Source organism: Dermochelys coriacea, chromosome 1 (genome assembly GCF_009764565.3).
Source record: "Dermochelys coriacea isolate rDerCor1 chromosome 1, rDerCor1.pri.v4, whole genome shotgun sequence".
Taxonomy (NCBI): domain Eukaryota; kingdom Metazoa; phylum Chordata; order Testudines; family Dermochelyidae; genus Dermochelys; species Dermochelys coriacea.
The window spans coordinates 315,444,214-315,472,064 of NC_050068.2; the positions used below are offsets into that span (position 1 = coordinate 315,444,214).

Below are 27,851 nucleotides of genomic sequence, written 5' to 3' on the forward strand. Positions count from 1 at the left end.
ATATGATCAAAAGGGCCAATATGATCATAAACAGCGAAGTCTTAAGTAAAGGTAGAAAGGTTATTTTACCTCTGTATTCGGCATTGGTGTGACGGCTGCTGGAATACTGTGTCCAGTTCTGGTGTCCAAAATTCAGGAAGGATGTTGATAAATTTGAGAGCGTTCAAAGAAGAGCCTGAGAATGATTAAAGGATTAGAAAACGTGCCTGATAGTGACAGACTAAAATAGCTCAATCTATTTAGCTTAACAAAAAGGTTTTAAGTGGTGACTTGACTACAGTCTGTATGTACCTACATGAGGATCAATATTTGATATTTGATAGGGGCTCTTCAATCTAGGAGACAAAGGTATAACAGGATCCAATGGCTGAAAGTTGAAGGTAGACAAATTCAGACTGGAAATAAGATGTAAATGTTTAACAATGAGGGTAATTAGCCATTGGAACAATTTACCAAGAGTCGTAGAGGATTTCCATCTTGGCAATTTTTAAATCAAGATTGGATTTTTAAAAAAATATATACTCAAGTTCAAAAGAAATTATTTTGGGGAAGTTCTATGGTGGGGTGGGCAAACTATGGCCCGGGAGCCGCATCCGGCCCTCCAGATGTTTTAATCTGGCTCCCTCAGCTCCAGCTGGGGAGCGGGGTCTGGGGCTTGCCCCACTCTGCGTGGCTCCCAGAAGCAGCAGCATGTTCCCCCTTCAGCTCCTACATGTAGGGTCAGCCAGGGGGCTTCACATGCTGCCCCTGCCCCAAGCACCTGCGGACAGGGCAGTGTGCAGAGCCGCCTGGCTGCGCCTCCATGTAGGAGCCAGAGGGGGGACATGCTGCTGCTTCTGGGAGCTGCTTGAGGTAAGTGCTGCCCAGAGCCTGCACTCCTGACCCCCTCCCGTGTCCCAACCCCTTGCCCCAATGCTGATCCCCCTCCCACCCTCCAAACACCTCAGTCCCAGCCTGGAGCACCCTCCTGCACCCCCAACCCCTCATCCCCAGCCCAGAGCCCTCACCCCCTTGCACCCCAACCCTCTGCCCCAGCCCAGAGCCCCTCCCACACCCTGAACTCCTCATTTCTGGCCCCACTCCAGAGCCCGCACCCCCAGCCAGAACCCGCACCACAACCCCCAATTTCGTGAGCATTCATGGCCCACCATACAATTTCCATACCCAGATGTGGCCTTTGGGCCAAAAAGTTTGCCCACCCCTGTTCTACGGCCTATGTTACATGAGAGGTCAGATTAGATCTCACAATGGATCCTTCTGGCTTTGGAATCCATGAATCTGTGTGCATGCATATTAAAGATCCTATGACACTTCAGTAAACATAGGGATTTGTCCCAGTGTCCTTAGCCAAAATTTCCATATTGGCCACTCTTGGCAATGTGTTGTGCATCAGTAAGTTGATGCCCTTGACTCTAATATGGCTTCATTTCAGTGATGCTGTAGGGTTATGATTTCTGAAGAGTTTTAGGATTCTTCAGGATAAAAGCCAATAATTAAATGCAAAATAGAAAACATTTTTTATGATATGTTTTAATAAATCAGCCCACATTCTTATTTCTATGTTCTCCTGCATATTTACTTGCTTTAATAATTAACTAAAACACTGTTTGAAACCTGTTTGCTTCTAGGTTTCCAATAATACCATAAAGGATTTTGACAAAGACAAAGCGTGGAAAGCTGTTGTGGTACAGATGGCTCAGTAAGGTGGATTCAGCAAGTAGAATATAATACAATAAATCAACTATTAGATTTAAAGCTTCTTAACTGCAGCAGTTTGTAGACAGTGCTATAGCTCCAGCTGTAGGGACCAAGAAATAACGAAATTTATTTTCAAGGTAAATACTGTACCTTTCTAATAAATTTGAAATATATAGGTGAAATTTCTTAATGCAACTTTATCTTTTGTGTATAAGGATATTATTTGATGTTAGGTTGCTGATAGTATCTAAATGTTTAGTGTTCTGTTACTTTAAAAGATCCCTTTGGAAACAAGGTCATAAATTACTTATGTGTTATGGAGATATGATTTTTTAAATAAATATGGCAATACACAGTAGGTCTCATTTGTTTGCAAGAGACTAATATAACTGCAATTATGCAATCAATTTCACTGATAAATGCTTTTGTAAAATTATGAGTACAGGTCATAATTGATATTTTTGCTTATACTTCACTTTTGTAGGAGTTGTAAAGGTGTTTTGCATATCATTACTTTTGTATAAAATAAAGGTCTTTATCACAAGGAGTGTAGGTGTGGATTGAAGTCCAGTTTGCATAGATGAAAACATACAATTCTTTTAAATATCTGTTTGTAACAAATTTATGGACTGCGAAAAAGGAGTAACAGCCCTTAGTTTATATCAGCCTTGAAAAGTCACGAAACTCTAAGTGCTTGGCACAAAATCTACTGACTCACCCTGTAACTTAATCAGAATGAAAAAAACAAAACAAATAATATTATTACGTGGGATGACTGCTGGGCTGAATGCCTTGCTTCACTGGAATCTGTTTGCTCTTTCACATATGAAAATGTATCCTTCCTAAAAATGATTTTTTTCCCTTTTCATATTTCTATTTTGCTAACAACCTTTGATAGTTATAAAATAGATCATGTTTAAATGAAGTGTTTCTCTCTCAAAGTCTTATCTATTCCTCCTATTTTATCATATATCTGTCTCAAAGTCAGATGAATTTGTGACAGCATAAGCATTTCCATGACAACTGGAGACCCTTGAGAGGCATTTTCTCTGCTGACAGGGCATTTTCCACGATGGGCCCTAGACTTTGGAATTCATTCACTCTTTTAGTCTGAAATAACCCAAATCAGTTGATGTTAAGGGCACACTGCAAGCCATTTGTCTTTTCCCAGACTTTTGAGGAGAAAAGAATAAGCCACATGTCAGTATACATATAATGAAGGTGGAGATTTGCAGCTACTTTGGGACTTTTTCTTTTCTGCTTTTGGGGAGCTTCATTTATTTTTGCATTTTTAATATATGGCAAAGGCTCTAACAGTTTTCAAGAACCACTTTAAAAACATTTATGCAACTGGTAAAAAAGGGAAAATACCCTCTCTATCCCCCTAAGATTTTGGATGTATTTGGTGCAGCAGCTTATCGCCAGCTAATCTACCCTTCACTGGAGGTTGCCAGAGACGTTTGCTCCCATATGGGGGGCTTTCTGACTTAGATATTACCATTCAAAGGTTGACACGGCCATCCTTCACCAAAAGCTTCCAATGTCTTGGGAGGTATTCTTGCGTGCTAACTCTTTCAAGAAAGGCAGCAGAAGACCCTGGTCTCTCCAAAAATGTTGTATCTTTACTATTTGGAAAAAGTTCACTCCCAATTTATGTTCAAGTAGAAACAAGAATGGTTTTGTTTGGGTTCACTGGGGCAGAAAGGAATGTTGTCTTTACAAAAATAAAGCAAAAACCACTGGAACAACTTTTAAACATCATGGATGGAATGAGAACTGATAGGTTGAAAACATCATCCCATCAGGGTTTAGGTATTTTGTTTAACTGGTTTGCGTGTACCATTGTGTGAGTAGGGTCGGGTATGTAAAGTATTTTGAGTGTACTTTAACAGGTTGTTTTCTATTTCTTTTATATGGTAACATACTTGCCAGTTGTAAAACTAAATCCTCATCTCCAAGAAGTTGCCTCTCCTCAAATTTACGATTGACCAAGCTCTTTCAACACATGAGACACAAAGAAACAGACTATAATTTTATCACTGGGCTTGAAGAGGGAAAAGAAATAAAAAAGGGGACATCATGTCCTCTTGAGGGCTTAATTCTCTTATATAGCCCAAACCAATAAGATGCTGAGAGACCTCAACTTCCATTGACATCAGCATTAATTTGAAAAATTGAGGTATTCTGCACCAAACAGTAATAGCCCTGTAGAGAATCCATTGATTTAGACCTTTCCTTTGCGGCAGTCAAGTTAACTTTTGATTTTTAGGAATGGTAGGGGATAAGTCAATGATATGACAACGGCATAATGTCATGTGTTTCACCAGTGGACCTTTCACCAGGGGACCTCGGACTTAAAACACTGGTCACTTCACCCATCGCTGAAGTTTAACTGCCTTAAATGTAGAATTGTCAGCTGGTTAACAGCATACTACAAACTTAAAGAAAAGTTTCAACAAGAAGTGAAAAAAATATTGCATTCATCTGAAAGGCAGGGAGAATTTCGGTAAGACAAGTAAAATGGTCTGAGTTAGAATTTGGATTAAGACATTGAGGTGACAGTGGGAGACATTTTAAAACGTCAACAAATCCAGTTTAAAATTTCTCCATCAACTTTAGATCAGTGGTTCCCAACCTAGTTACCATTGTGGGCCTCATATGCAGTAGCAGCTCTCCATGTGTTATGGCAGGCTGAATCCACACAATATATATTCTACCTGTATGGTCCTTGATGTCACATGGGCTGCAGCTGTGTCCTGATTGAGCAAAGGGTTTGAGAACCACTGCTTTGATTGATGATCCTGCTTTGATGGGAGGAACAGGAGCAAGTAAAAAATAAAGCAAGAAAGGAGCCACCAGTCTTTAGGACTCAGTTCTATTCAGCCAAGGTGTTTACCTTCTTTTCTGGCTGCCATCCTCTTAACCCCTTTGGAGTCATTCAACTTCAAAGGGGCGCCGGGGCAAGCAGTTTACCTGCATTTACCCAACACGCCTGGTAAATCCAGCAGCACTGAGGCAATTAATGCTGCAGCTCTGGAAGTTTGTTCAATTGCATCAAAGAAGTTCAGAATATCGAGCTAAGCGACCAGGCTATTTTAATACGGAAATCGTGGCCAGGCAGCTGAGCCTCACTCAGATTGCCTTCACTACAAACCCGACTCTGGTGAGAATATACTCCGCTAAATCTAAAATCCCCTGCGTCACTGTTTATCCTTCCTTGCCCGGGTGAGTCCCGGTCCCCTTCCCACTAACACCTCCGGCTGCTCCCCGGTGCTAGCGATCCCAAGCCGCAGCTCCAAGACCCCTGTCTGCAGAGTGAGTTTCCAGCCCAGTGGGAGCCGGAGCTGGTTGCTGTGGCGGTGGCACCGTGAGCAGCATGGCGCTACCAAACCGCTCCCTCCACGCTTTGCTGCCAGGAGCAAGTATCTCTTTTGCTGCCTTGCCACCTCTCCCCGCCTCTGGTGACTGGTTCAGGGGTAATAAAGTGTGAAGACGGGGGAGAGGGGGGGGGTCACTCCTGATTTTGCTGATCTGCCTCCCTCTGTCCCCTGCCTCTACGTGTGTGGTCCTTCCGTGCAGTCAGTTTGCAACACACTCGGCCCAGCCCTCCCCTGCGCAGCCCGGTTCGCAGCAGGGCTCACTCTGCAACCGCAAGCCAGAGCAGCAGCCACCCGAGGGACCGCAGGGCACCAGCAACAGCCGCTGTTCGCGGGGGCAAGCCCAGGTAGCTGACGCATGCTCAGTAACAGCCTAGCAGCTGGTGGAGTCGGGGCGCGACCCTTTGTGACCCTCCCCCGGGGCGCTGGGGCCGCGGCGCCCCGCCGCCGCCCTTATCCAGAGCGACTCACAGCGCCCGGGCTGCCCGCGAAGGTCACAATGGCCGCGCGCGGAGCGTGCCGCGCTGGCAGCCAGGGGAGGGAAGGGCCTGCAGCCCCGGGGAAAGAAGCTGCTCCCAGAGGGTAAGGTGCGTGTGCTCGCCAGGCCCTGCTCAGTAGGTTCCTAGGGGCCACGGAAGTTACTTCTGTCTCCTGGTTGCCCCTTAGAACCGCCTGAGTCGATCCCGCTCTCTCTGCCAGAGACAACCCCAAAGGCTGGTTAAACAGGCCACCTAGGATGCGCAGCCTGGCCTGGAAACTCCCTCTGCCCCCTCCGTAAGGGGTGTCTTGCCCTCACTGGTGCTCTTCACATCTAGGATCAGCTAAAGGTCAGGTCCCTGCGGGGTTTCCCTACACCCCTCCTGAATTTCCACAACCCCCCCCCCCCAGTTTTGTGAACTAGTTACATGCAGTGTTGCCAATTTAATAATTGTTTGGAAATTTGAATTGAAATTGAAATATTAATACACGCTTTAAAAGCATATCAAGTGTATGATAAAATTTGTAAAAAGAAAAGGAGTACTTGTGGCACCTTAGAGACTAACAAATTTAGTAGAGCATAAGCTTTCGTGAGCTACAGCTCACTTCATCGGGTGCATTTGGTGTTTTTTTTCCACCAAATGCATCCGATGAAGTGAGCTGTAGCTCACGAAAGCTTATGCTCTACTAAATTTGTTAGTCTCTAAGGTGCCATAAGTACTCCTTTTCTTTTTGCGAATACAGACTAACACGGCTGCTACTCTGAAACCTGATAAAATTTGTGTATCTGAAAAAATATAATAGATTTGAAAGGTATGAACATAGACTAATTTCCTTCTACGGCTGTTGTTTTTTATGACAATGTCAGTGCATTCATTTTGGTGATGTTGGCTAACCTAATATTTTCAAATTATGTTTTGTAAGCAAAGTCTAAATGAGTTCTCCCAGACAGCTAGTGATGAGCTGGGGGTTGGGGAGGGAAAGGCTTCAGGACCAGATTGTATTTACATTCACACCTAATCTGTCTAGGTATGCAGCAAACAGAGCTGTGTTGCCCAAGTGATAGATTTTGACTGGGGTTGGGCTACAAATCACTTGAATACGGGGGTGGGGTGGGGTGGGGTAATGAAATGTTATTCTTACGGTATGAGTAAAGGGCAGTAAAATTGTAATTAGTCTATGCTGATTGACGGCATCAAGAGAGAGGGTGGGGACAGGTGTTTTGCATGGTGGTCTGCCTGAGTCACAAGTACTATTTGACCTGTCCCTCTCCACTGTTTAAAGACAGAGCTGATTAGGCTCCATAGATAGTGTTTTGTTAAGTGACCGCTGCAGCTGAAATCATTGATAATCAGGTCTAAGTGCTTAGACCTGCTGTGGGACAGTGTTTCTGTGGAAGAGATGGCTCAGTCTGAACTAGCAGTGAGGTTCCCCTACTGAGAGCTCAGCTGAAATCACTGAGAGCTGGGTGAAACCTCAAGAAACCAACTCACAGAAGTTACAGTGGCAGGTGGCAGCAGAAGGTGATGGCACAGGGACATTGGCAACAGAACGATGGAGTGAACAGTGGCACAATGAACAATAGTGGCTAGAGTGAACAGTGAGCAGCTGGAGGAATGAGCAAGGTGCCTTCTTGCCCCCACACCTGGGAGATGAACTCCTATGAAAGCACCTCTGAACTCTGAGTCTCCACTGACTAAGGACAACAGGGGTGAGTGTTAATGAGGCTGTTAAGAATGTTGGAGACACAACACAGTTCATGCGAACAAACATGGCTGTGGCATCATACTTTCTATTTAAGCAAGAGATACCACACACTACAAACTGGAGGCCAATGTTAAGTTCATTGTCACTTGTTCATCCTGAAGTTGAACACTGGTTCCGAACAAGACCAGCAAATGCTCACAATCTTCCTGCAAGAAACTCAACTAACTGGCTAGAAGCATGTGGTGCAACAGAGAAAGACTCAACAGTTGAAAAAGTGAAGAACTCTCTCATCACATTAAAAAAAAATTGCATACATGGCTGATGAATGCACCGATGCAAATATTAAGTCATTGTGTTCGTTATCTTGATGTCAGTGGTAGGCCAGTAGATGTATTTCTAGATGTTCAAGTTATAGAAGACACATCAGCTGCATCTGTGACAACCCACATCTTAGAAAAGTTAAATGCTTATCAATTGGACCCCAAACAGGTGGCTGCTTGTGCATTTGATGGAGCTGCAAGCTTCTCTGGAAGACATGGTGGGGTACAAGCTTTGCTCAGAGAAAAGTGTAACCCTAATCTCTCCTATACTCATTGCAGAGGCCATCTACTCCAACTAGTGTTAGTATGATCTGCAGACTCTTCAAAAGACATGAAAAAAAATCTAAACCTATAAATATAATATCGTCTTTTTTCAGCAAGAGTTCAAAAAGACTGAATATCTTAGAAAATAGACTGGGACTGAAGTTCAAATTAATCCAACCTGGGAAAGCCCTCTGGCTTTCTCATGAGCGATCCTTGGCTGTTGTCTTAAAATCACTCCAGCCATTATTACTGGCTTTGAAAAGTATCTACCAAGATGGATGGATCTAAGTAGTGAGGCTGGTGGATTACTTTTGCTACTACGTTCAGAGAAGATGATTGCCGTTCTCTCTTGTAAGTCTACTGTTGAAACCACCTGGGTCAATAAACAATGCCATCAAGGCATCTACTACAACATTAGTAGATCTTTGTCCAGCAAGAGAAGCTACATTTGGATCAATCAGAGAGCTGTCCATTGAAAAAGTACTGGAAGAAGCAAAGACTTCAGTCCAGAAGTTGACTAATGAAGGCACTTATATTGAATCCTTAAGTGAAGAGGACAAGAAGTGTTTGTTAAGACAACTGAAAAAAGTACACAGACTTGATTCTTAAATATCTACAACAGCGACTTCTAGATTCTACTCAACCTCTACATAGCTTTTACAGATCCCTGTCCTATAAAACACCGCCAGTTGAGCGGAGTGAGGCTCTACCAGCAATGGGGCTGCCTGGTGCTCAGGACAAAATAGAGAATTTGAACACAGAGTGGAATATCATATGACGAATGAATGAAGATTTGACTTCAACTTCCTTTTTTATCGTCACTAGTGGCTCAAATAGATTTTTGTGCTATGTTTCCTGGGATGAAAGAAGTAGGAATTCATCTCTTGCTATTCCCAGTCACAACAGATACAGGTTTCTTTTTCATCATTGAATAGAATGTTGTGTTCTGAAAGAAGACACCTTCTGCCTGATCATGTGAATGAACTAATGAGCATATTAATTGAAGGAATGGAAGCACCGGACACACGAGAAGCCACCGAAGATGAATGCATGCATTCAAGAAGTTCATTAAGAGTTGTCAAAATTTTATAACAAAAAACCAAGAAGGATATAGATGTAGTGCTTCATAGAAGGCTTGAGTAGCCAATTTTAATTTGTGTGATGATTTTAAAACATGAGTTAAATCTAAGAAAATAGTCATGAAGCATTTTTTCAGTTTTTACTATGGTGCCATACAGCTCACCTTCACCCTCACGGTCTTGCCCCTCATCAGCCCTGACCCCCTCCCCCATTTCAATTCCTGGGGAAAACACTGTACCCTGCCCCTAATAGCTCCTGGTCTTCACAGGGAGACAGTGCAGTTCAGAGACAGGCCATATAGGTCTAGTCGCAGAATGGCACAAGTGTATTTTGGGAGACCATCGCTGAAACTGCCTGCATTGTTACAGAAACTCTGACCTCTTTATACATCCAAAGTATCTTTCTTCCATGCCAGTTAGGAGGACTGCATATTGATTGCATACCTTTTGGTTTGGCATAATTTCTATAGCCATTTCCCATCACTTACCTACAGCGAACAATACTATGGTAGGGAAAACATCCTCAAAAAGAAGTGTGTGTTTTTAAGTTGGTTTTGTCCCTTTAATATTGAAAAATAATAAGAGATAGAGAAAATGTAGCATGGAAGTATATGACAACAAATTGAATTATATTCTCTCTCTCTCAGTTTGCAGGGCAAATAGCCAAAGAGTGAAGTAATGATGACATAGCTTAATATATCATGATGAATCAGATTCATGCAGAAAGAAGACCACTTCCATTGGGTTTAAGTGATGAAGAAAGAAAAGAAGAAGAAAACAGTTTGTATTTGCAAATGATTTTTAATCAAACTTTTGCTAAAGTCACATGAGAGTCATAAAATATCAATATATAATTAATCATCTTTTTCAGACTCTCTCTCTCTCTCTCTCTAACAAAAGATCCCTTAGTCTGAGAATAGGACATGTCCCTAGCTAGCATTCGTTCAGAGATGAATTACCCTGCACAGTGTCTTTTCAATGTCCATTGCCCATCTAGACTTATGGGACAACTTATGTTCTTTAAAAAAGATAAGTCGAAAGTTGTGGATGATGTGGTCTCTAATGATCAGGATGTAATGTTTCTATACTATACCTTTTCGGAGAGAAAAATGTATAGCTGGAATTGTTAATGATTTGATTTCAATGCCTAATTAAAACTATAAATTTGTTTCACTGGATAATTGCTGTATGTGTTGAAGTCTACTGAGTTTTTAAAATCTACAAAATTATATATGACATTATTCCTAATGCAAAGACATCTTTATATAGAGATTTCAAACCAGCAGTAGCCCACAGCAACAGACATAGAGTGAGATTTCAGTCACATGATACATTTAGGGTCCCATTCTTCCCTCCTCTGGTTATTTGTGACTAGGGAGGTGGAAACTCTGAAATCTTCAACTGTTGGTGTGTCCATGGAATTCTTCCAGTTTGGGGTTGAGGAGGAGGGGGAGCTGTTAGAGCAGTGGAGAAGTGGCAGAGTTTGTCCCTTCATGGAAGAGATTGGAGGTTTTACCCTTAAACTCTCAGATCTCCCAAGACATATGCAGAGCTCAGGGATCCATTAGGCACAAGAGCAATCCACACCTTGGCTACACACTGCCACCTTGCACTTCTGGTTTGTTGCAGTCCCTGGAAAGCATATTTAGGTTCCTGCAGGGGATGTGTTGTTACAGTCTCCTCCAACTATGTCTGTCCAGAAATATACCACCAAGGTGAGGAATTCCATAGTGCAGAGAAACAATCTACTAAATCTAAGCCTGTGGGATTTTTGTGTGGAAAATCTGGTGGAGAGCCACCATCCTATGTCTACCTTCAACCCAACCCTCTCTGCTAATGTGGATTCCCAAGGGAGAGACTGCTGCAGGGTTAGAAGAAAAGGGAACTTGATAGTGAGCTAGTTTTCCTTCCTTCCTTAACTTGCATACTTTTTTGCTCATTTCTAGTAGAATATAAAGGATTAGCTACCCTTAATTCTGCATTAACTGCATTTGGCTCTCGGTACTTTTCAGAATCAGGTCCTTGAGAACTAACTGTCTTTAATACATCTCCTTTGAGTGATGTCTTATGGATATAATTTATATACCTAAATTAAAAGTTTATTAATTTATAGAGAAAATTATTTTTCCCACCATGAAATAACCTCACATATATTAATTGACCAGTCCCTGCCATTGATGGAAATGGGTAATTGGAATCATAGAAGAAATTGATTCCACCAACAGTTTCCAGTATTAGCTGCATTTCATTTTCATTTGAAAGCTTGTATCATAATTTGAGCTTTTAACTATTTCTTCCTTGACTATGGCTATTTTTGTTATTAACTCACTTATAACATCTAGTCTTATCAATTTCAGATAACTTCTCTAGTTCTGTATTTTGGAAACTGTCTCTTCTCTTTGATAGGAATGATAAGAACCAACCTCCCTCCCCAGAAAATCCCAAAAGTTGGTGTGAACAAATCTTTTCCCACAACTTGCTGCCATCAGGGATTGCTTCCTGGTAAGTCTCTGGCTGGTCAGTACCTTAATGTCGGTATTTCCTAATTTAAACATTTTCACACACATTTGATATGGATAATCATTTACCTATGTACAGCAAGCTGATTCTCAGCTGGTTAAATTCACACTATACTATGTTTTATTAATGAAAATGCTAGAATTTTTAGCAAAAATAACTACAAAACAGCATTAAAGGTTTCTGAAAGTAATATTATGACTGAGTACTTGCACAAGATCATTAAAACAAATGGGTATATATAAAAATGAAGTACTTTCTTCTAATTAAAAGCCTGATCCAAGCCCATAGAAATCAGCTGAAAGACTCGCATAGAGATCATTGGGTTTGGGATCTGGCCTTAAAGCCCAGAATTTTAAAGCTATTTAAAAAGGCCAAGGCATTTCCTAAATTCCCTAGCTGCTGATAGCAATGAATCCTATGCATGGAAACTTGTTTAGTTCGAGGTAGTCTACCTTGGCTATTTTCGATGCCTCCGACTCAAGGAATATTTCCAACACACCTCTGAACAACATACTAACCCATAGAGACCTTCCTACCAAGACTACAAAAAGAAGGATTCTGGGAGGACTCCTCCTGAAGGTCGAAACAACAGACTGGACTTCTACATAGAGTGCTTCTGCCGACGTGCACGGGCTGAAATTGTGGAAAAGCAGCATCACTTGCCCCATAACCTCAGCCGTGCAGAACACAATGCCATCCACAGCCTCAGAAACAACTCTGACATCATAATCTAAAAAGGCTGACAAAGGAGGTGCTGTTGTCGTCATGAATAGGTCGGAATATGAACAAAAGGCTGCTAGGCAACTCTCCAACACCACTTTCTACAAGCCATTACCCTCTGATCCCACTGAGGGTTACCAAAAGAAACTACAGCATTTGCTCAAGAAACTCCCTTAAAAAAGCACAAGAACAAATCCGCACAGACACACCCCTGGAACCCCAACCTGGGGTATTCTATCTGCTACCCAAGATCCATAAACCTGGAAATCCTGGATGCTGCATCATCTCAGGCATCGGCACCCTGACAGGAGGATTGTCTGGCTATGTAGACTCCCTCCTCAGGCCCTACGCTACCAGCACTCCCAGCTATCTTCGAGACACCACTGACTTCCTGAGGAAACTACAGTCCATCGGTGATCTTCCAGAAAACACCATCCTAGCCACTATGGATGTAGAAGCCCTCTACACCACATTCCACACAAAGATGGACTACAAGCCATCAGGAACAGTATCCCCGATAATGTCACAGCACACCTGGTGGCTGAACTTTGTGACTTTGTCCTCACCCATAACTATTTCACATTTGGGGATAATGTATACCTTCAAATCAGTGGCACTGCTATGGGTACCCGGCATGGCCCCACAGTATGCCAACATTGTTATGGCTGACTTAGAACAACGCTTCCTCAGCTTTTGCCCCCTAATGCCCCTACTCTACTTGCGCTACATTGGTGACATCTTCTTCATCTGGACCCATGGAAAAGAAGCACTTGAGGAATTCCACCAGGATTTTAACAATTTCCATTCCACCATCAACCTCAGCCTGGACCAGTCCACACAAGAAATCCAATTCCTGGACAGTACAGTGCTAATAAGCGATGGTCACATAAACACCACCCTATACCGAAAACCTACTGACCCCCTATTCCTACCTACATGCCTCCAGCTTTCATCCAGACCACACCACACCACACGATCCATTGTCTACAGCCAAGCTCTATGATACAACCGCATTTGCTCCAACCCCTCAGACAGAGACAAACACCTACAAGATCTCTATCAAGCATTCTTACAACTACAATACCCATCTGCTGAAGTGAAGAAACAGATTGACAGAGCCAGAAGAATACCCAGAAGTCACCTACTACAGGACAGGCCCAACAAAGAAAATAACACCTCTAGCCATCACCTTCAGCCCCCAATGAAAACCTCTCCAATGCATCATCAAGGATCTACAACCTATCCTGAAGGACGACCCATCACTCCTACAGATCTTGGGAGACAAGCCAGTCCTTGCTACAGACAGCCCCGCAACCTGAAGCAAATACTGACCACCAACCACACAACAAAACCACTAACCCAGGAATCTGTCCCTGCAACAAAGCCCGTTGCTATTCAGGGGACACCCTCATAGGGCGTAATCACATCAGCCACACCATCAGAGGCTTGTTCACCTGCACCTCTACCAATGTGATATATGCCATCATGTGCCAGCAATGTCCCTCTGCCATGTACATTGGTCAAACTGGACAGTCTTTACGTAAAGGAATAAATGGACACACATCAAATGTCAAGAATTATAACATTCAAAAACCAGTCGGAGAACACTTCAGTCTCTCTGGTCACTCGATTACAGACCTAAAAGTGGCAATACTTCAACAAAAAAACTTCAAAAAGAGACTCCAATGAGAGAATGCTGAATTGGCATTAATTTGCAAACTGGATACAATTAACTTAGACTTGAATAGAGACTGGGAGTGGATGTGTCATTACACAAAGTAAAACTATTTCTCCATGTTTATTCCCCCCACCCCCCACTGTTCTTCAGACGTTCTTGTCAACTGCTGGAAATGGCCCACCTTGATTATCACTACAAAAGGTTCACCCCTTCCCCCCCGCTCTCCTGCTGGTAATAGCTCACCTTAAGTGATCACTCTGGTTACAGTGTGTATGGTGACACCCATTGTTTCATGTTCTCTGTGTATATACATCTCCCCACTGTATTTTCTACTGAATGCATCTGATGAAGTGAGCTGTAGCTCACAAAAGCTTATGCTCATTTAAATTTGTTAGTCTCTAAGGTGCTACAAGTACTCCTTTTCTTTTTATTTCAACAGAGATAACTTTTCATTTGGTTTCCATCCAGTGATTGCATGTATGTGGGTGGCTTCAGTAGGATTTTGCATGGTCCAAAAGGGCTCCGTATGGGGAGAATGATGCAATTGATGCAGTTCTGTTGCATGATCAGACCTTGAATAACCATACTTTCCATTATACTTGACAAGGATGTGGGGGGGGGTCTGTTTTGTCATTTCATATTCAGTTTACTTTCTTTCTTCGTAGACTTCATGTGGAAAAGTAGCTTTCACAGGAAGTTACTCTTCCTGCGGAACTGGTGGAAAAAGGAAGCTTTGCTGAGGTGTAATCCTCGGACTAATCAGAAAGCTCATTAGTCTTTACTTTTTCCATAGTAATATTTTTCTGTGCAGAGGAAAGTCCTGTCCACAGCAGCTTCTCTTGAAGCTTCTTCCTGCAAAATATTTCTAAAACTCATCCTTTTCTTTCTGTCCAGAAAGCTAAAAGTCTCATTCAGGCCCTCATCATCAACCACCCTAACAATTATAACCACCTCCTCTCTGGCCTCCCCAATGCTCCCATTACCACTGTCACTCCATTCAAAATACTGCTGCTAAGGCTACCTTTCTTGCCCATATCTTTGACTATATCCTCCTCCTCTTTTAATAGCTTCACTGACTGCCCCATTTCATTGTATCAAATTCAGGTTCCCTTTGCAGCTTGTTTCCTCCATACTTGTCTGCTCTTTTTTGGATTGCATTGTGTCCGCCCCCCCACGTCCCCTTCCATTCTGCCAGCAGTGCCAGTTTTGTCCACTTGTCAGCTTCTTGCACAATGTCTATGCACCTTCTTCTATGTAGCCTTTTAGATGTGGAAATCCTTTCCTGAATTGATCCATAAGGCCATTACCCACTACTTCGTTAGATCTCTCCTTAAGTCTCACTTCTGCCACAATAGCTGTTTTTTGTTTTTTTTTTTGTTTTTTTTTTTAAAAAAGGTCAGCCAATGAATGATGGCTAGGTTGAGGGGCAAATGGAGATAGTTGGTACTTTAGTTATAATAGTTAGAAAACAAAGGTTAGCCTTGTTCCTATGTATACTTAAGCACATGTGTAACTTTACTGAGATGACTAAAATTACATACGTGCCTAAGCCCTGGTCTACACTAGGCAGGGATTGATCTAAGTTATGCAACTTCACCTACATGAATAACATAGCTGAAGTCGACGTACTTAGATCGACTTACCGTGGTGTCTCCGCTGCAGTGAGTCAACTGCTGCCACTCCCCCGTCGACTCTGCCTGCGCCTCTCGTGGTGCTGGAGTACAGGAGTCAACGGGAGAGCTCTTGGGGACCGATTTATCGCATCTAGACTAGACGCAATAAATTGATCCCTGCTGGATCGGTCGCTGCCTGCCGATCCAGCAGGTAGTGAGGACATACCCTAAGTGTTTGGAACTAGGAACTAGGTAAGGATTAGTGTCTGTCTACCACTGGGAAATGTTTGATACGGGATCAGATCTATAAAGGTAGTTAGGTGCCTAATTCTGGGGCTTAGGTGCCCAAGTCCCATTTTTAGACTCCACTGTGATCCACAAAACCCAGAGTTGGCTGCCAATTAACCCCATAGGCATCCAAACTCACGCAGTGCCTAAGCTTTCAGGATAAAAGTTTCCTAGGCACCTAAGTTTCTTCCTATGGACATGCCTGCTGCTGCCTCACTCTAGGTGCCAAGAAACCTGTTCTGCCTAAGCCCTAGAGCAATCCATGAACCTGGGAAAGAGCACTTACCTTGCCTGCAGGGTCTGATCTGGTAGGAATGCTCACATGCCACTCAAGATCTGGCCAATGGAGGAGGTGCCCCCATCCCTTTATAGCTTTTAGCCTAGTGGTTAGACAATTAACCTGGTGTGTGGGAGATGGGGGTTCAATTCCACACTCTGCCTGAGGGGGAGAAAGGATTTGAAGAGAGGGTCTCCCACCTTTTAGGACAGTGCTCTAACTACTAAGCCATGGGATATTCTGATGTGGAGCTCTCTCACTCTCTCCTGTTGAAGCTGTTTCATTTTGGCTAAATACTTAAATCATTATTGGAGCAGGGGGACTGGACCTTGGGTCTCCCAATTCTCAGGTGGGTGCCATAAGCAGCAGGCTAGAGTCTCTCTGGTCCACTGACGCTGACCCCTACCACTGTGCATTTTGTGTGGGGTAAGGCAGGAGCATAACTCAGTCTCACAATAAACTGCTTAGGCACCTAAGCCACTTGTCTCTAGGAGAGAGGTTCCCAGCTGTGGATCGCTAGCAGAGAGAGTCCCCTTTCTGCAGCCCAGATTTAGGCGCTGAATTTCATGAGGGGTGGGGCTTAGCACACACCCTCTCCTCTGCATCTCCCATTGGCTATCTTAGGTGGCTCACTGCTTAGCATGCTGACTTTTGCAGATCACGTTCTTAGGTGCTATCTGTCCCCTGCATTGTATGGGGAGCCTAACTCAAGCTTTGTGGATCACGTTATTGTTTGAGGGATTTTTCTAGAAGTTAGGCATCATGGTGCTGAGTATTTCAGGGTGTAGATCTGGGCCAATGTCCATATCTGTATCCTTTCTACAGATGTCATGCTCCCCTAACAAATTACCAGGACAGTAAAAGTGAGCCATAATTTTAATTATTTTACTTTCATGGATAGTCCTACTGAAATCAGTGTGATCACCCATGTGATGAACAGGATTTGGCCCTATGATAAATAATCCAACAAGGATGCCACTTCTTTGAAAATGAAATGCAGAACAATTTAATACGTTTAGTAGTAAATGAGGATGAGGTCCATGAGCATCTTGCATACCATGCATGTTAGTGTTCTCAGCACTCCAAGATGCAGTCATGAGGAATCCTAATGATTTTTCCTTATATGGTACACTGAGGGAGCTCTGGGGCCTAATCCCACAGTCCTTTCAGGATCTGATCCTGCAAACTGATCCACGTGGGCAGGAAAAGAAGAAGGGTGATGCAGTGGTTAGGGTACTCGCCTATGATATGAGAGATCCAGATTCAATTCCCTGCTCCACCACAGACTTTGTATGACACCTTGCGCAATTCACTTTGCCTCTCTGTTCCCATCTGTAAAATGGGGATAATAGCACTGGCCTACCTCACAGGGGTGTTGAGTGTAAATATATTAAAGATTATAAGATCCTCTGTTGATGGGGGCCAGATAAGTAGCTTAGATAAGTTCCTATGCGCATATAATGTTCCATGGACTTCAGGTGGCAATATGGATCAACTTGGAAGAGAAGGGCTTTAGTTTGTAAGCTTTTAGGTACATACTGATATGTTTATACAGTGCCTACGCACATTGCTGCACTACTAGAAATGAGTGAGCACTGCAAAAGATGGGCCTCTATTTCTATGTATTAATTGCTCCTTTGGTTACAGTTCCTGTTGCATGATAGCTTTTTTTTTCTTTATTTTCTTTTTTAGAGCTAAACCAGAGAATTGCAGAAGAGTTGTCTCTCTCCCCCAAACTGGACAAATATAAGCTGGCAAGATTTTTAGCTGACAAGGCAATCAGGGTATGTGTGTTGACAATAGATTTTAGTGGTTTGTTTTTCCATTTATGATACTGTTTTCTAACAATGATATTTTCCCTGGGGGCCAGCTGGAAGTTGATTATAATGAGCTAATAGGTTTTTTAAGTTGTTAAACCCTGTCTGCTAAATTGTTTTTAAAACTGTGTTGGTATTTTTTTTTAAAAAGGCCTCCTCTCTTTTTAGACAGGGCTATAGTGTAGATAGCACTGTACAAAGACTGCCCCCCCGCCAGAGCTTTGTCAGTACACATCCTTCTCACACTGAACTACAATACATTTGCTTTTCTCTTACTGGAATTTGTTATTGCTGAATTCTGCAGGGGTTTACAGGCTGAGGGGAACAAACCCTGCGACAGAGAATAGATATAGACATAAATCCATTTGACCTAGATAAGATGGTGATTTCATGCTATAAAACATGTCTGTCTGTCTATATGGCAAAATTTCATTTGTAACATTGCAGTTCACCTTCATTAATTTGGCTCTCCCAAAGTGACTGGGTGATGTGTATTCTCACTGTGCTAACCAGCCATTTGTTACTGGATGGAAATTGCTTCATACTATTGTGGAATAATCAGAGGGGTTGCTTTCAGGACAAAGACTGTGTTCCTGTGTATGTGGACGGCTCCTAAGATGTTGTAGGTGCTACTGAAATCTAATGAATACATCTTCAGTGTTTCCCCTCTTGTTTTCAAAATGTAGTGCTTGCAACTTCAAAGGCATTGCACTAGTGTTGATTAGACCTTACTTGTAAAAGATAAACCATAATATTTTTGCAGTGTCTGTGTTTTCATTTAAAAGTATCTGCTTGCAATCTTAGGAAAAGAACATTTTTACCATCTGTGGACCCTACCCAGTAATTCGTAGAAGTTTAAGGAAAAAAGGATGGGTGGAGAGAAAGCTTTCCATAAGAAATGACTTACAGGACAATAAAGATGACAAGTGTGATGCTGATTGTGAAGATGGTGGGAAGAATGGTAAAGTATCTAAACAGCTTTCTGCTTTTATGTCAAATGTCCTATCATGTTTTTAATGTTTGTAGTTCTCATAACAATAATCAACAAAAAATGATCAGAACTAGTCATGCAGATTTTTACTTTCAGTCTCTGATTTTGAGAAAAGAAGAAAAGGGGTTTACAGGGGCTGTAATACTGAGGGCCAGATGAGCCTCTTGCTGGTAAGTAGGTTAAGTTTGCAGGTCTGGCTGTTAGGAAATAAATCTTCTTTTTCCTGTAACCTGAACACGTTATCTAGAGTCTCTGAAGGACAATAAACATGCAAGCCTACTATGCCATTTTTTGATCATATAGAAGGAAATCCAGAGAGTAAAGCAGAAAAGCTGAGACTGGACTCTTCTATGACATGAATCTGTGTTTGTCCTAAAGGGAAGGAAATGCTACTTCCTTGCTAGTGATTCTAACCCCAGCACAAGGAAAATGAGGGGTCCCATTCTTTCAGCTTCAGGAATATTTGCTGTAATGTAAACAGCATCCCTTCCTGCACACTCCAATTTGTATTACTGATGAACTCCACAGCTCATTTGTTTCACTGAAGCCATTGGATGGATAATTACAACAATTGTGCTTGTACTCATTCTGATTCCCAATCCCTAGTTGTTAAGAGCATTTAGTAACACTTAAAGATGCCTATGTAGTTAAATAACTGGTAAGTAGAGGATTAATTTAATACAAGAAAGTTATTATAAAAGCATTCATATAGTAGTATTAGGCATCCTTCAGTCTCTAGAGACCATGGGTATGTGCTCCTGAGAGGTAAAAAATTTACTTAATTGGTTTTATGGCGGCTGTGGCTGAAGAGAGAGACAATCGAGAGAGACAATCTCTGCCATATGTCACATTTAAAGGTGATGTTTCGTCCCTGTGGGCTCTGCCTTCTGCGAGCTCTTTTCTCTGCTAAGCTGAACCGCTTCCTCTTGTGACTCCAGAGACCTTTATTGAGCTCTTCTTTTCAAAGCTGTGGTCCTGAGTGTGATCTTCCCAGTTATCCACATCCATGTCCATTTCTTTGAGGTCTCGCTTGCACACATCATTGAAACGCAATTTTGGGCATCCTTTGGAAAACTTTTTCCAGATTTCTATTCGCCGTAGAGGATGTCCTTTGAGATGCACCCATCATTCATTCGGCACACATGCCCAAGCCAGCAGTGGCATCTCTGAGGAGTGTTTACATGCTGGGTATGCTGGCCTGCTTGAGCACATCAGTGTTGGTGACTCTGTCCCTTCCGGAGATTCCAAATATTCAACGAAGGCAACGCATCTGAAAGCTGTTGAGCCTCTTTTCCTGATGCCAGGCTTCAGAGTGGTAGCTGTGTTAGCCTGTATCAGCAAAAACAATGAGGAGTCCTTGTGGCACCTTAGAGACTAACAAATGTATTTGGGCATAAGCTTTTGTGGGCTAGAACCCATTTATTCAGATGCATGGAGTGGAAAATACAGTAGCTGGTATGTATGTGTGTATAGTACATAAAAAGGTGAGAGTTGCCTTATCAAATGGGGGGTCAGTCTAACGAGATAATTCAATTAACAGTAGAATATCAAGGTAGGAAAAATCACTTTTGTGATGATAATGAGGGTGGCCCATTTCAAACAGTTGACAAGAAGGTGTGAGTAACAGTAGGGGAAAATTAGTATGGAGAAATTTAGTTTTTGTAATGACCCATCCACTCCCAGTCTTTATTCAGGCCTAATTTGATGGTATCCAGTTTGCAAATTAATTCCAGTTCTGCAGTTTCATGTTGGAGTCTGGTTTTGAAGTTTTTTTTGTTGAAGAATTGCCACTTTTAAGTCTGTTATTGAGTGACCAGGGAGACTGAAGTGTTCTCCTACTGGTTTTTGAATGTTATAATTCCTGATGTCAGATTTGTGTCCATTTTTTCTTTTACATAGAGACTGTCCAGTTTGGCCAATATACATGACAGAGGGGCATTGCTGATGCTCTGGCATATATCACATTGGTAGATGTGCAGGTGAACGAGCCCCTGATGGCGTGGCTGATGTGGTTAGGTCCTATGACGGTATCCCTTGAATAGATATGCGGACAGAGTTGGCATCAGGGTTTGTTGCAGGGTTTGGTTCCTGGGTTAGTGTTTTTGTTGTGTGGTATGTAATTACTGGTGTGTATTTGCTTCAGGTTGGGGGGCTCTCTGTAAGCGAGGACTGGCCTGTCTCCCAAAGTCTGTGAGAGTAAGGGATCGTCCTTCAGGATAGGTTGTAGATCCTTGAGATGCGCTGGAAAGGTTTTGGTTGGGGGCTGTAGGTCACGGCTAGTGGCATTCTGTTACTTTTTTGTTGGGCTTGTCTTCTAGTAGGTGACCTCTGGGTACCCTTCTGACTCTGTCAATCTGTTTTTTCATTTCAGCAGGTGGGTATTATAGTTTGAAGAATGCTTGATAGAGATCCTGTAGGTGTTCGTTTCTGTCTGAAGGATTGGAGCAAATGCAGTTGTATTTTAGAGCTTGGCTGTAGACAGTGGATCATGTGATGTGGTCTGGATGAAAGCTGGAGGCATGTAGGTAAGTATAATGGCCAGTAGGTTTGCGGTATAGGGTGGTGTTTATGTGACTATTGCTTATTAGTACTGTAGTGTCTAGGAAGTGGATCTCTTGTGTGGACTGGTCCAGGCTGAGGTTGATGGTGGGGTGGAAATTGTTGAAATCCTGGTGGAATTCCTCAAGGGCCTCCTTCCCATGGGTCCAGATGATGAAGATGTCATCAATGTAGTGCAAGTAGAGTAGGGGCGTTAGGGGACGAGAGCTAAGGAAGCGTTGTTCTAAGTCAGCCATAAAAATGTTGGCATACTGTGGGGCCATGCCAGGTACCCATAGCTGTCCCGCTGACTTGAATGTATAAATTGTCCTCAAATCTGAAATAGTTGAGTGAGGACAAAGTCACAAAGTTCAGCCACCAGGTTTGCTGTGACATTATTGGGGATACTATTCCTGACGGCTTGTAGTCCATCTTTGTGTGGAATGTTGGTGTAGAGGGCTTCTACATCCATAGTGGCTAGGATGGCATTTTCTGGAAGATCACCAAAGGTTTGTAGTTTCCTCAGGAAGTCAGTTGTGTCTTGAAGTTAGTTGTGAGTGCTGGTAGCATAGGGCCTGAGGAGAGAGTCTACATAGCCAGACAATCCTGCTATTAGGGTGCCAATGTCTGAGATGATGGGGCGTCCAGGATTCCCAGGTTTATGGATTTTGGGTTGGGGTTCTGGGGGTGTATCAGGGTAGATTTTTTCCTGTGCTGCTTCAGAGAGTTTCTTGAGCAGATGATGTAGTTTCTTTTGGTAACCCTCAGTGGGATCAGAGGATAATGGCTTGTAGAATGTGGTGTTGGAGAGCTGCCTAGCAGCCTCTTGTTCATATTCTGACCTATTCATGATGATGACAGCACCTCCTTTGTCAGCCTTTTTGATTATGATGTCAGAGTTGTTTCTGAGGCTGTGGATGGCATTGTGTTCTGCACGGCTGAGGTTATGGGGCAAGTGATGCTGCTTTTCCACAATTTCAGTCCGTGCATGTCGGCAGAAGCAGTCTATGTAGAAGTCCAGTCTGTTGTTTCGACCTTCAGGAGGAGTCCACGCAGAATCCTTCTTTTTGTAGTGTTGATAGGAAGCTTTCTGTGGGTTAGTGTGCTATTCAGTGGTATGTTGGAAATATTCCTTGAGTCGGAGACATCGAAAGTAGGATTCTAGGTCACCGCAGAACTGTATCATGTTTTTGGGGGTGATGGGATAGAAGGAGAGGCCCCAAGATAGGACAGACTTTTCTGCCGGGCTAAGAGTATAGCTGGATAGATTAACAATATTGTTGGGTGAGTTAAGGGAACCACTGTTATGGCCCCTTGTGGCATGTAGCAGTTTAGATAGTTTAATGTTCTTTTTCCTCTGTAGAGAAGCAAAGTGTGTGTTGTAAATGGCTTGTCTAGTTTTTGTAAAGTCCAGCCACAAGGAAACTTGTGTGGAAGGTAGCTTTTTTATGAGAGTTTGAGTCACTTGCCCCATAACCTCAGCCATGCAGAACACAATGCCATCCACAGCCTCAGAAACAACTGTTTCATGTGAGAGGTTGGCTACGATAGAGGCCTTCAGATATATGAACTTGTTCACCGTTTTGAGTTCATAGTGGTTAATTTTGATGAAGGGTGCTTCTTCAACTCCTTGGCACATTATGTTCATCTTTTTTAGGCTTCTTGTAAGCCTGAAGTCTTGGCAGGCTTTTGGAAAAACTGTCTGTGAGGTTTCGGAGATGGGCTTCTGTGTGAGTTGTCACTGCTGCATCATCTGCAAAGAGGAGGTGTTGATTGAGGGTCCCCCGAGTCTTGGTTTTAGATCTAAGTCTTGCAAGATAGAACAGCTTTCTATCAGATCTTGTCTACAAGTAGATTCCCTCAGTTGAAGAACCAAAAGCTGGTTCCAGTAACAAGGAGAAGAAGATCCCAAACAGAGTTGGGGCAAGTATCAGCCTTGCTTAACCCAGCTATGAATCTGGAAAGCCTCGGAGACTGAGGTGTCATATTGGACTGTCCCATACATGTTTACATGGAAGAACCAGATCATGCTTAAGAGCTTGGGGGGGGGGACACATCCAATCTCTTCTAGAAGTGCAAATAGTCCACTTCTACTGACAAGGTCAGAAGCCTTTGTAAGATCGATGAAGGCTATATAAAGGGGCTTTTTTTGTTCTCTGCAGTAGTTTTCTCAGCAAAAGGTCATGCTGATAATAGATCTTTCAGTTCTGTTCTGAAGCCGCACTGTGATTCAGGATAGATTCTGTCTGCAAGGGTCTGAAGTCTGTTCAGGATGACTCGGGCTGGCTTCTTTGAAATGGGACCCAAAGCTTTTTTGAGCCCATCATACATGTTTCTGATGTTGCCAGCGGAGAGGAACAGTGGCTGGCAGGGCGGCCAGCGGAGAGGAACTGTAGCTGGCGAGTTCTCAGATGGTTGAGCAAGCAAGGTGCCTTCTTCCCCGAGTAGGAGGTGAACTCCCACAGATGCACCTCTGAACCCTTGGTCCTCACTGAACAAAGACAACCACTGTGAGTGGGGTATGGCGAGGGAGCAGAGAAGGGCACAGAAAAGGAACTTGTTGTAGTAGGAACAAAATTCTAGCATTCTCTGACCATTTCCATTTATCTTACCAGTTCTGTGTTGACCAAGACAGTTTGCCCATTTTCATGATCAGCTCCTCCCCTTGCGTTGAAATCACCGAGCAGGAAAACATATTCACGGTTTGGAATCCTGATGATGGTGCTGTTCAACAGGTCATAGAATTGGTCCTTGATGTCCGATGACGAGGAGAGTGTTGGGGCATACACACTCACAAAGTTGACTGGGCCCTCAGATGTGAACAATCCTGATGCCAAAATTCTTTCTGATCCATTTGTATGTGGCTCAATCATCCATAGAAATGAGTTCTTGATGGCAAATCCCACTCCATGCTCTTGTATTTCTTCAGCGTTTTTCCCCTGCCAGAAAAATGTGTAGTCTTTTTTTTCCCTTAGAGATCCGCTTAATGGTAGCCATGTTTCTTGGAGGGATGCGATATCCACATTGTCGTTTCAGCTTGTCATGGATCGCAGCAGTTTTACATGCATCATTGGTTTGTTGAAGGTCCTCAGATAATCCAATTGTCATGGTGCAAACGTTCTAGCACCCTATCTTTAAGGATGTTTTCTTTCTTTTTCTTGATTTGCCTGGTGTGTTGGTTATAGTCCACTTGTCAAGTTATAAAAGTCTAAGCTCCAAGCACCCATTGAAGGCAGACTGTGGCAGGACAACACCCTATTGTCTGGATGCTGCCCAGTTTTATGGTGGACGGTTGTTATCCAATGAGATACAGTGATCTCTCCCACCATCGGAGACAGCCCCTGGCGCTCAACTCTACGCCAGTCAAGTAAGAACTTAGAACCGGTGACTACTGCCTCCCATGTTGTGTCGACACTCGAGGTGAAGCTGGAGTAGTTCTCCAAGGCGCAAGCCTGGGCAGATGATATGGAGGCCCTGACTTGCCCATGCATCAGGACCCTCCTCTCTGCGTCACTGGTAAAATCCAGAGGAGAGGAAGAACCAATACATCTGGTACCCAATCCGCTGCAGGAGTTGCCGGAAAAATACTAAAATATTAGTACCTGGCAGCGTAGGGCCTCCACTCCTGATTTTATGTCAGAGTTTGCTCTCATAGCCTTACATTCTCCTGAATTCACCCACAAGGCAGTAGGGCTTTTCTGTCAGGGGTTGCTTCCTTAGCGTTATGCCCTCCTACAAGGCAGGGGGTTTGATGAGCCGCAGGTAGTACCATCTACTCTCATTACTGTAGCAGGCATAGCCTGACCTGACATCATTAATCATATTTATCATAGAATATCAGGGTTGGAAGGGACCTCAGGAGATCATCTAGTCCAGCCCCCTGCATCTGTAGCACCTTTCTTCCAACAAACATAAAGCTATTTACAAATAATAATATACTAAGCCTCAACACTGCTGGAGGCAGGTGAGCATAATTATTCCCATTATACAGTTGGGGAAACCGAGTCACATAGCAGTTAAGTGACTTCACAAGGTGATAGGAACATAGAAATTACCAGACTAGATCAGGCCAGAGGTCCGTTTAGCAAGGTATGCTGTCTATAACAGTTTTCGTATCAGCTGCTTCAGAGGTAGGTATAAAATACTTCCTAATGGACAGTTAGGTTATAATATGTCTAGCGGGGAAGTTCATATATAAACCCAAACAGTTAGTAATGGTAAATAGTAACATAGCAAGTCAGTGATAGAGCCAGGAACAGAACCCAGGAATCTGTCTTTTTTGCTCTGGCCAACAGACAGTACTTTCTCTACATTAATATCTCAAGTAGTCCAATCGCAAACAACCAATGAAGAGGCATGATTCTTGGCACAGAATATTATAGGTGGCACCAGTCACAGCACCAATAATTAAGGCTGCCCTTCACTTCCCATTATAAAGCCCTGTTTTCAGTTTGTAACTTTTCAAATCTTTAATTGTTTGGGCTGAAATTTTCCATGCCTGGTATCTGCCTCAGGCTGCATTTTTGGAGGAGAGTTTCAGCTAAAATGATTAGGCCATTTCCGAGAACAAGGTTAGGGGAAAGATGGTTTTGCCCATCTTAAAAACATTCTGGTGACTTTTTCTTTGAGAAATTCTAGCATCCCTATGATTTGGTTCAGAGATTTGAAATTTGGCAAAGTGGTAGCCTTTGTATCAGGGATGTGCCTTGTACTTTCCCTATGAAAATCTGCCCATATATGGCCAAGTTCCAACCCTTTGAAAAATTGCAGTTCTGACATGTTCAGGAGAGACTTCTTAGAGATGATGGGGAGACTGGGAGTAGTTGGTCAAGGAGACTGAGACCTGCGGGGAACAGTGGCAGGGATAGGGTAGACAGATCCAATAGGGAGAATTCGTGGAGGGGGAGAATTTGAACTGGCTGGGCAAAGAAGCTTGAACAAGGAGACACAGGGAGGGGAGACTGAGATTAGATGAAGAACCCAGGGAGGAAAATTGGCACTGGGAGCCAGTGGGTTGTGTAGTGAATGAGTCTGTTGTCTGTAGGGCCTCTACCTCATTTTTTGCAGAAGTTGGAAGCAGTCTAATGAATGAGGCAGGAAACTGCAGGAAGAAATAGGATGGTCTCATGGTAAAGGCAATTTGAGGGTGCACTGGAGAACTGGATTCTATTCTTGCCTCCACCACAGAGTTCCCATGTGATGCTGAGCAAGTCACCTACACCCAACTTTTCACAGATGGTCACTAATTGCGTGTTCCTCATTTCTGAGTGTCCAACTTGATATACTGGTGTCGAACTTGCAGAAGTGCTGAGCACTCGGCTGTGGCTGAAGTCGGCAGGAACTGTGCTATATAATACTAAACACTCTGAAAAATCAGGTCTTAGGTGTCTGAAATTAGGCACCCAAAGTTAGTGGATACTTGTGACTTTAATTTCTCTGTGCCTCAGTGCCCTATTGAGAAAATTGGAATAAATGGCCATGCTTGTGAAAGTCTCACAATCACCTTGATGGCATTTTTGTGTCTGTCTGTCTGTATGAAATGTGATAATTTGTGAATGCCACTTCCAATCCCAAAATTGCAGGGAGTGTTGTAGACATCAGTGGATAGAAACCTATTGATTTTGAGGAAAGTTAGAAAATGGAAAGAGGGAAAATGGGTGACACCTGGAGACCCTGCGATCTGGTTAGCACAACCACAGCTTCAATCAGCTCTGCAGTTGTCTGGAGATCAAACAACTGGTTGATGGCTCCCATTAAAGTCTTCCAGTGTATCTGGAGGGGGCGGGGGGACCCTGATATGGGTGGAGGGGACAATGTGGAACACTCAGAACCCATACCAGGGAGGAGATTGCAGGGAGAGGCATAGAGGGAGATAGAAGGGTGGTACACAGGGAGCTTGTGGGGTGGAATAGAGGAATGCAAGAGCCCCAGCATGTGTAATAAACTCCACCCACAAAAGCTAGAAAGTGTGCAAGTGCAATCCTTTAGGAATACCCGCTCATCTCACAGGAGTGTTGTGAAAATAAAGTAATGTTTGTGAAGCAGTCAGATGCTATAGCGATGAGTACTGTAGAAAAGCCCACAAGGAAATTGATAATTCTGTCTTCAGAGCAGGATTTGAGTAGCATGCAGTACAGATAGGATGGAGTCACTTAACAATGAGGATAAAACAAAATATTGTATAGCTGCTCAGTTGGTGAGCACAATCTGTCCTTGTTCCCTGGAAAAAATAGTATGTTATCATGTAATTAAAGACTGCATCATAATGCATATGCACAATGGGCAGAATTAGGGTTGTGTGGGCAGCCTTAATGCTGGCATTTCCTAATTTTTAGTGTTTGATTTTGCAAAGTTAATGTTCTTTTTACATGGTTTTGTGTGTAATATTCATATTTATTAAAGAAAAAATTAATTTATGGTTGCTAATGTTCTCAGCCTACAGGTCGTGGGAGATAAAATAAATGTAGAGCATCTTTTATAGGGCACA

At 43.1% G+C, this 27,851-nt stretch overlaps 2 protein-coding genes across 8 annotated transcripts in view; both read left to right on the plus strand.

Annotated features, from left to right (window-relative positions):
* MLC1 (modulator of VRAC current 1) overlaps positions 1 to 2,056 on the plus strand; it is a 39,958-nt gene extending 37,902 nt beyond the window's left edge. For all 7 annotated transcript variants that reach the window (XM_043496140.1, XM_038420373.2, XM_043496132.1 and 4 more), the window contains one exon: positions 1,629 to 2,056. In XM_043496140.1, coding sequence (XP_043352075.1) covers positions 1,629 to 1,703 — 75 coding nt within the window. In that variant the 3' untranslated portion in view covers positions 1,704 to 2,056. The remainder of the gene's footprint in view (positions 1 to 1,628) is intronic.
* A 3,351-nt stretch (positions 2,057 to 5,407) lies between these two features.
* Positions 5,408 to 27,851, plus strand: part of TTLL8 (tubulin tyrosine ligase like 8) — a 60,373-nt gene continuing 37,929 nt past the window's right edge. The window contains exons 1-5 of the mRNA XM_043496167.1: positions 5,408 to 5,657; positions 9,570 to 9,702; positions 11,329 to 11,424; positions 17,711 to 17,802; positions 18,640 to 18,796. Of these exons, the coding sequence (XP_043352102.1) occupies positions 9,624 to 9,702; positions 11,329 to 11,424; positions 17,711 to 17,802; positions 18,640 to 18,796 (424 nt within the window). The 5' untranslated portion in view covers positions 5,408 to 5,657; positions 9,570 to 9,623. The remainder of the gene's footprint in view (positions 5,658 to 9,569; positions 9,703 to 11,328; positions 11,425 to 17,710; positions 17,803 to 18,639; positions 18,797 to 27,851) is intronic.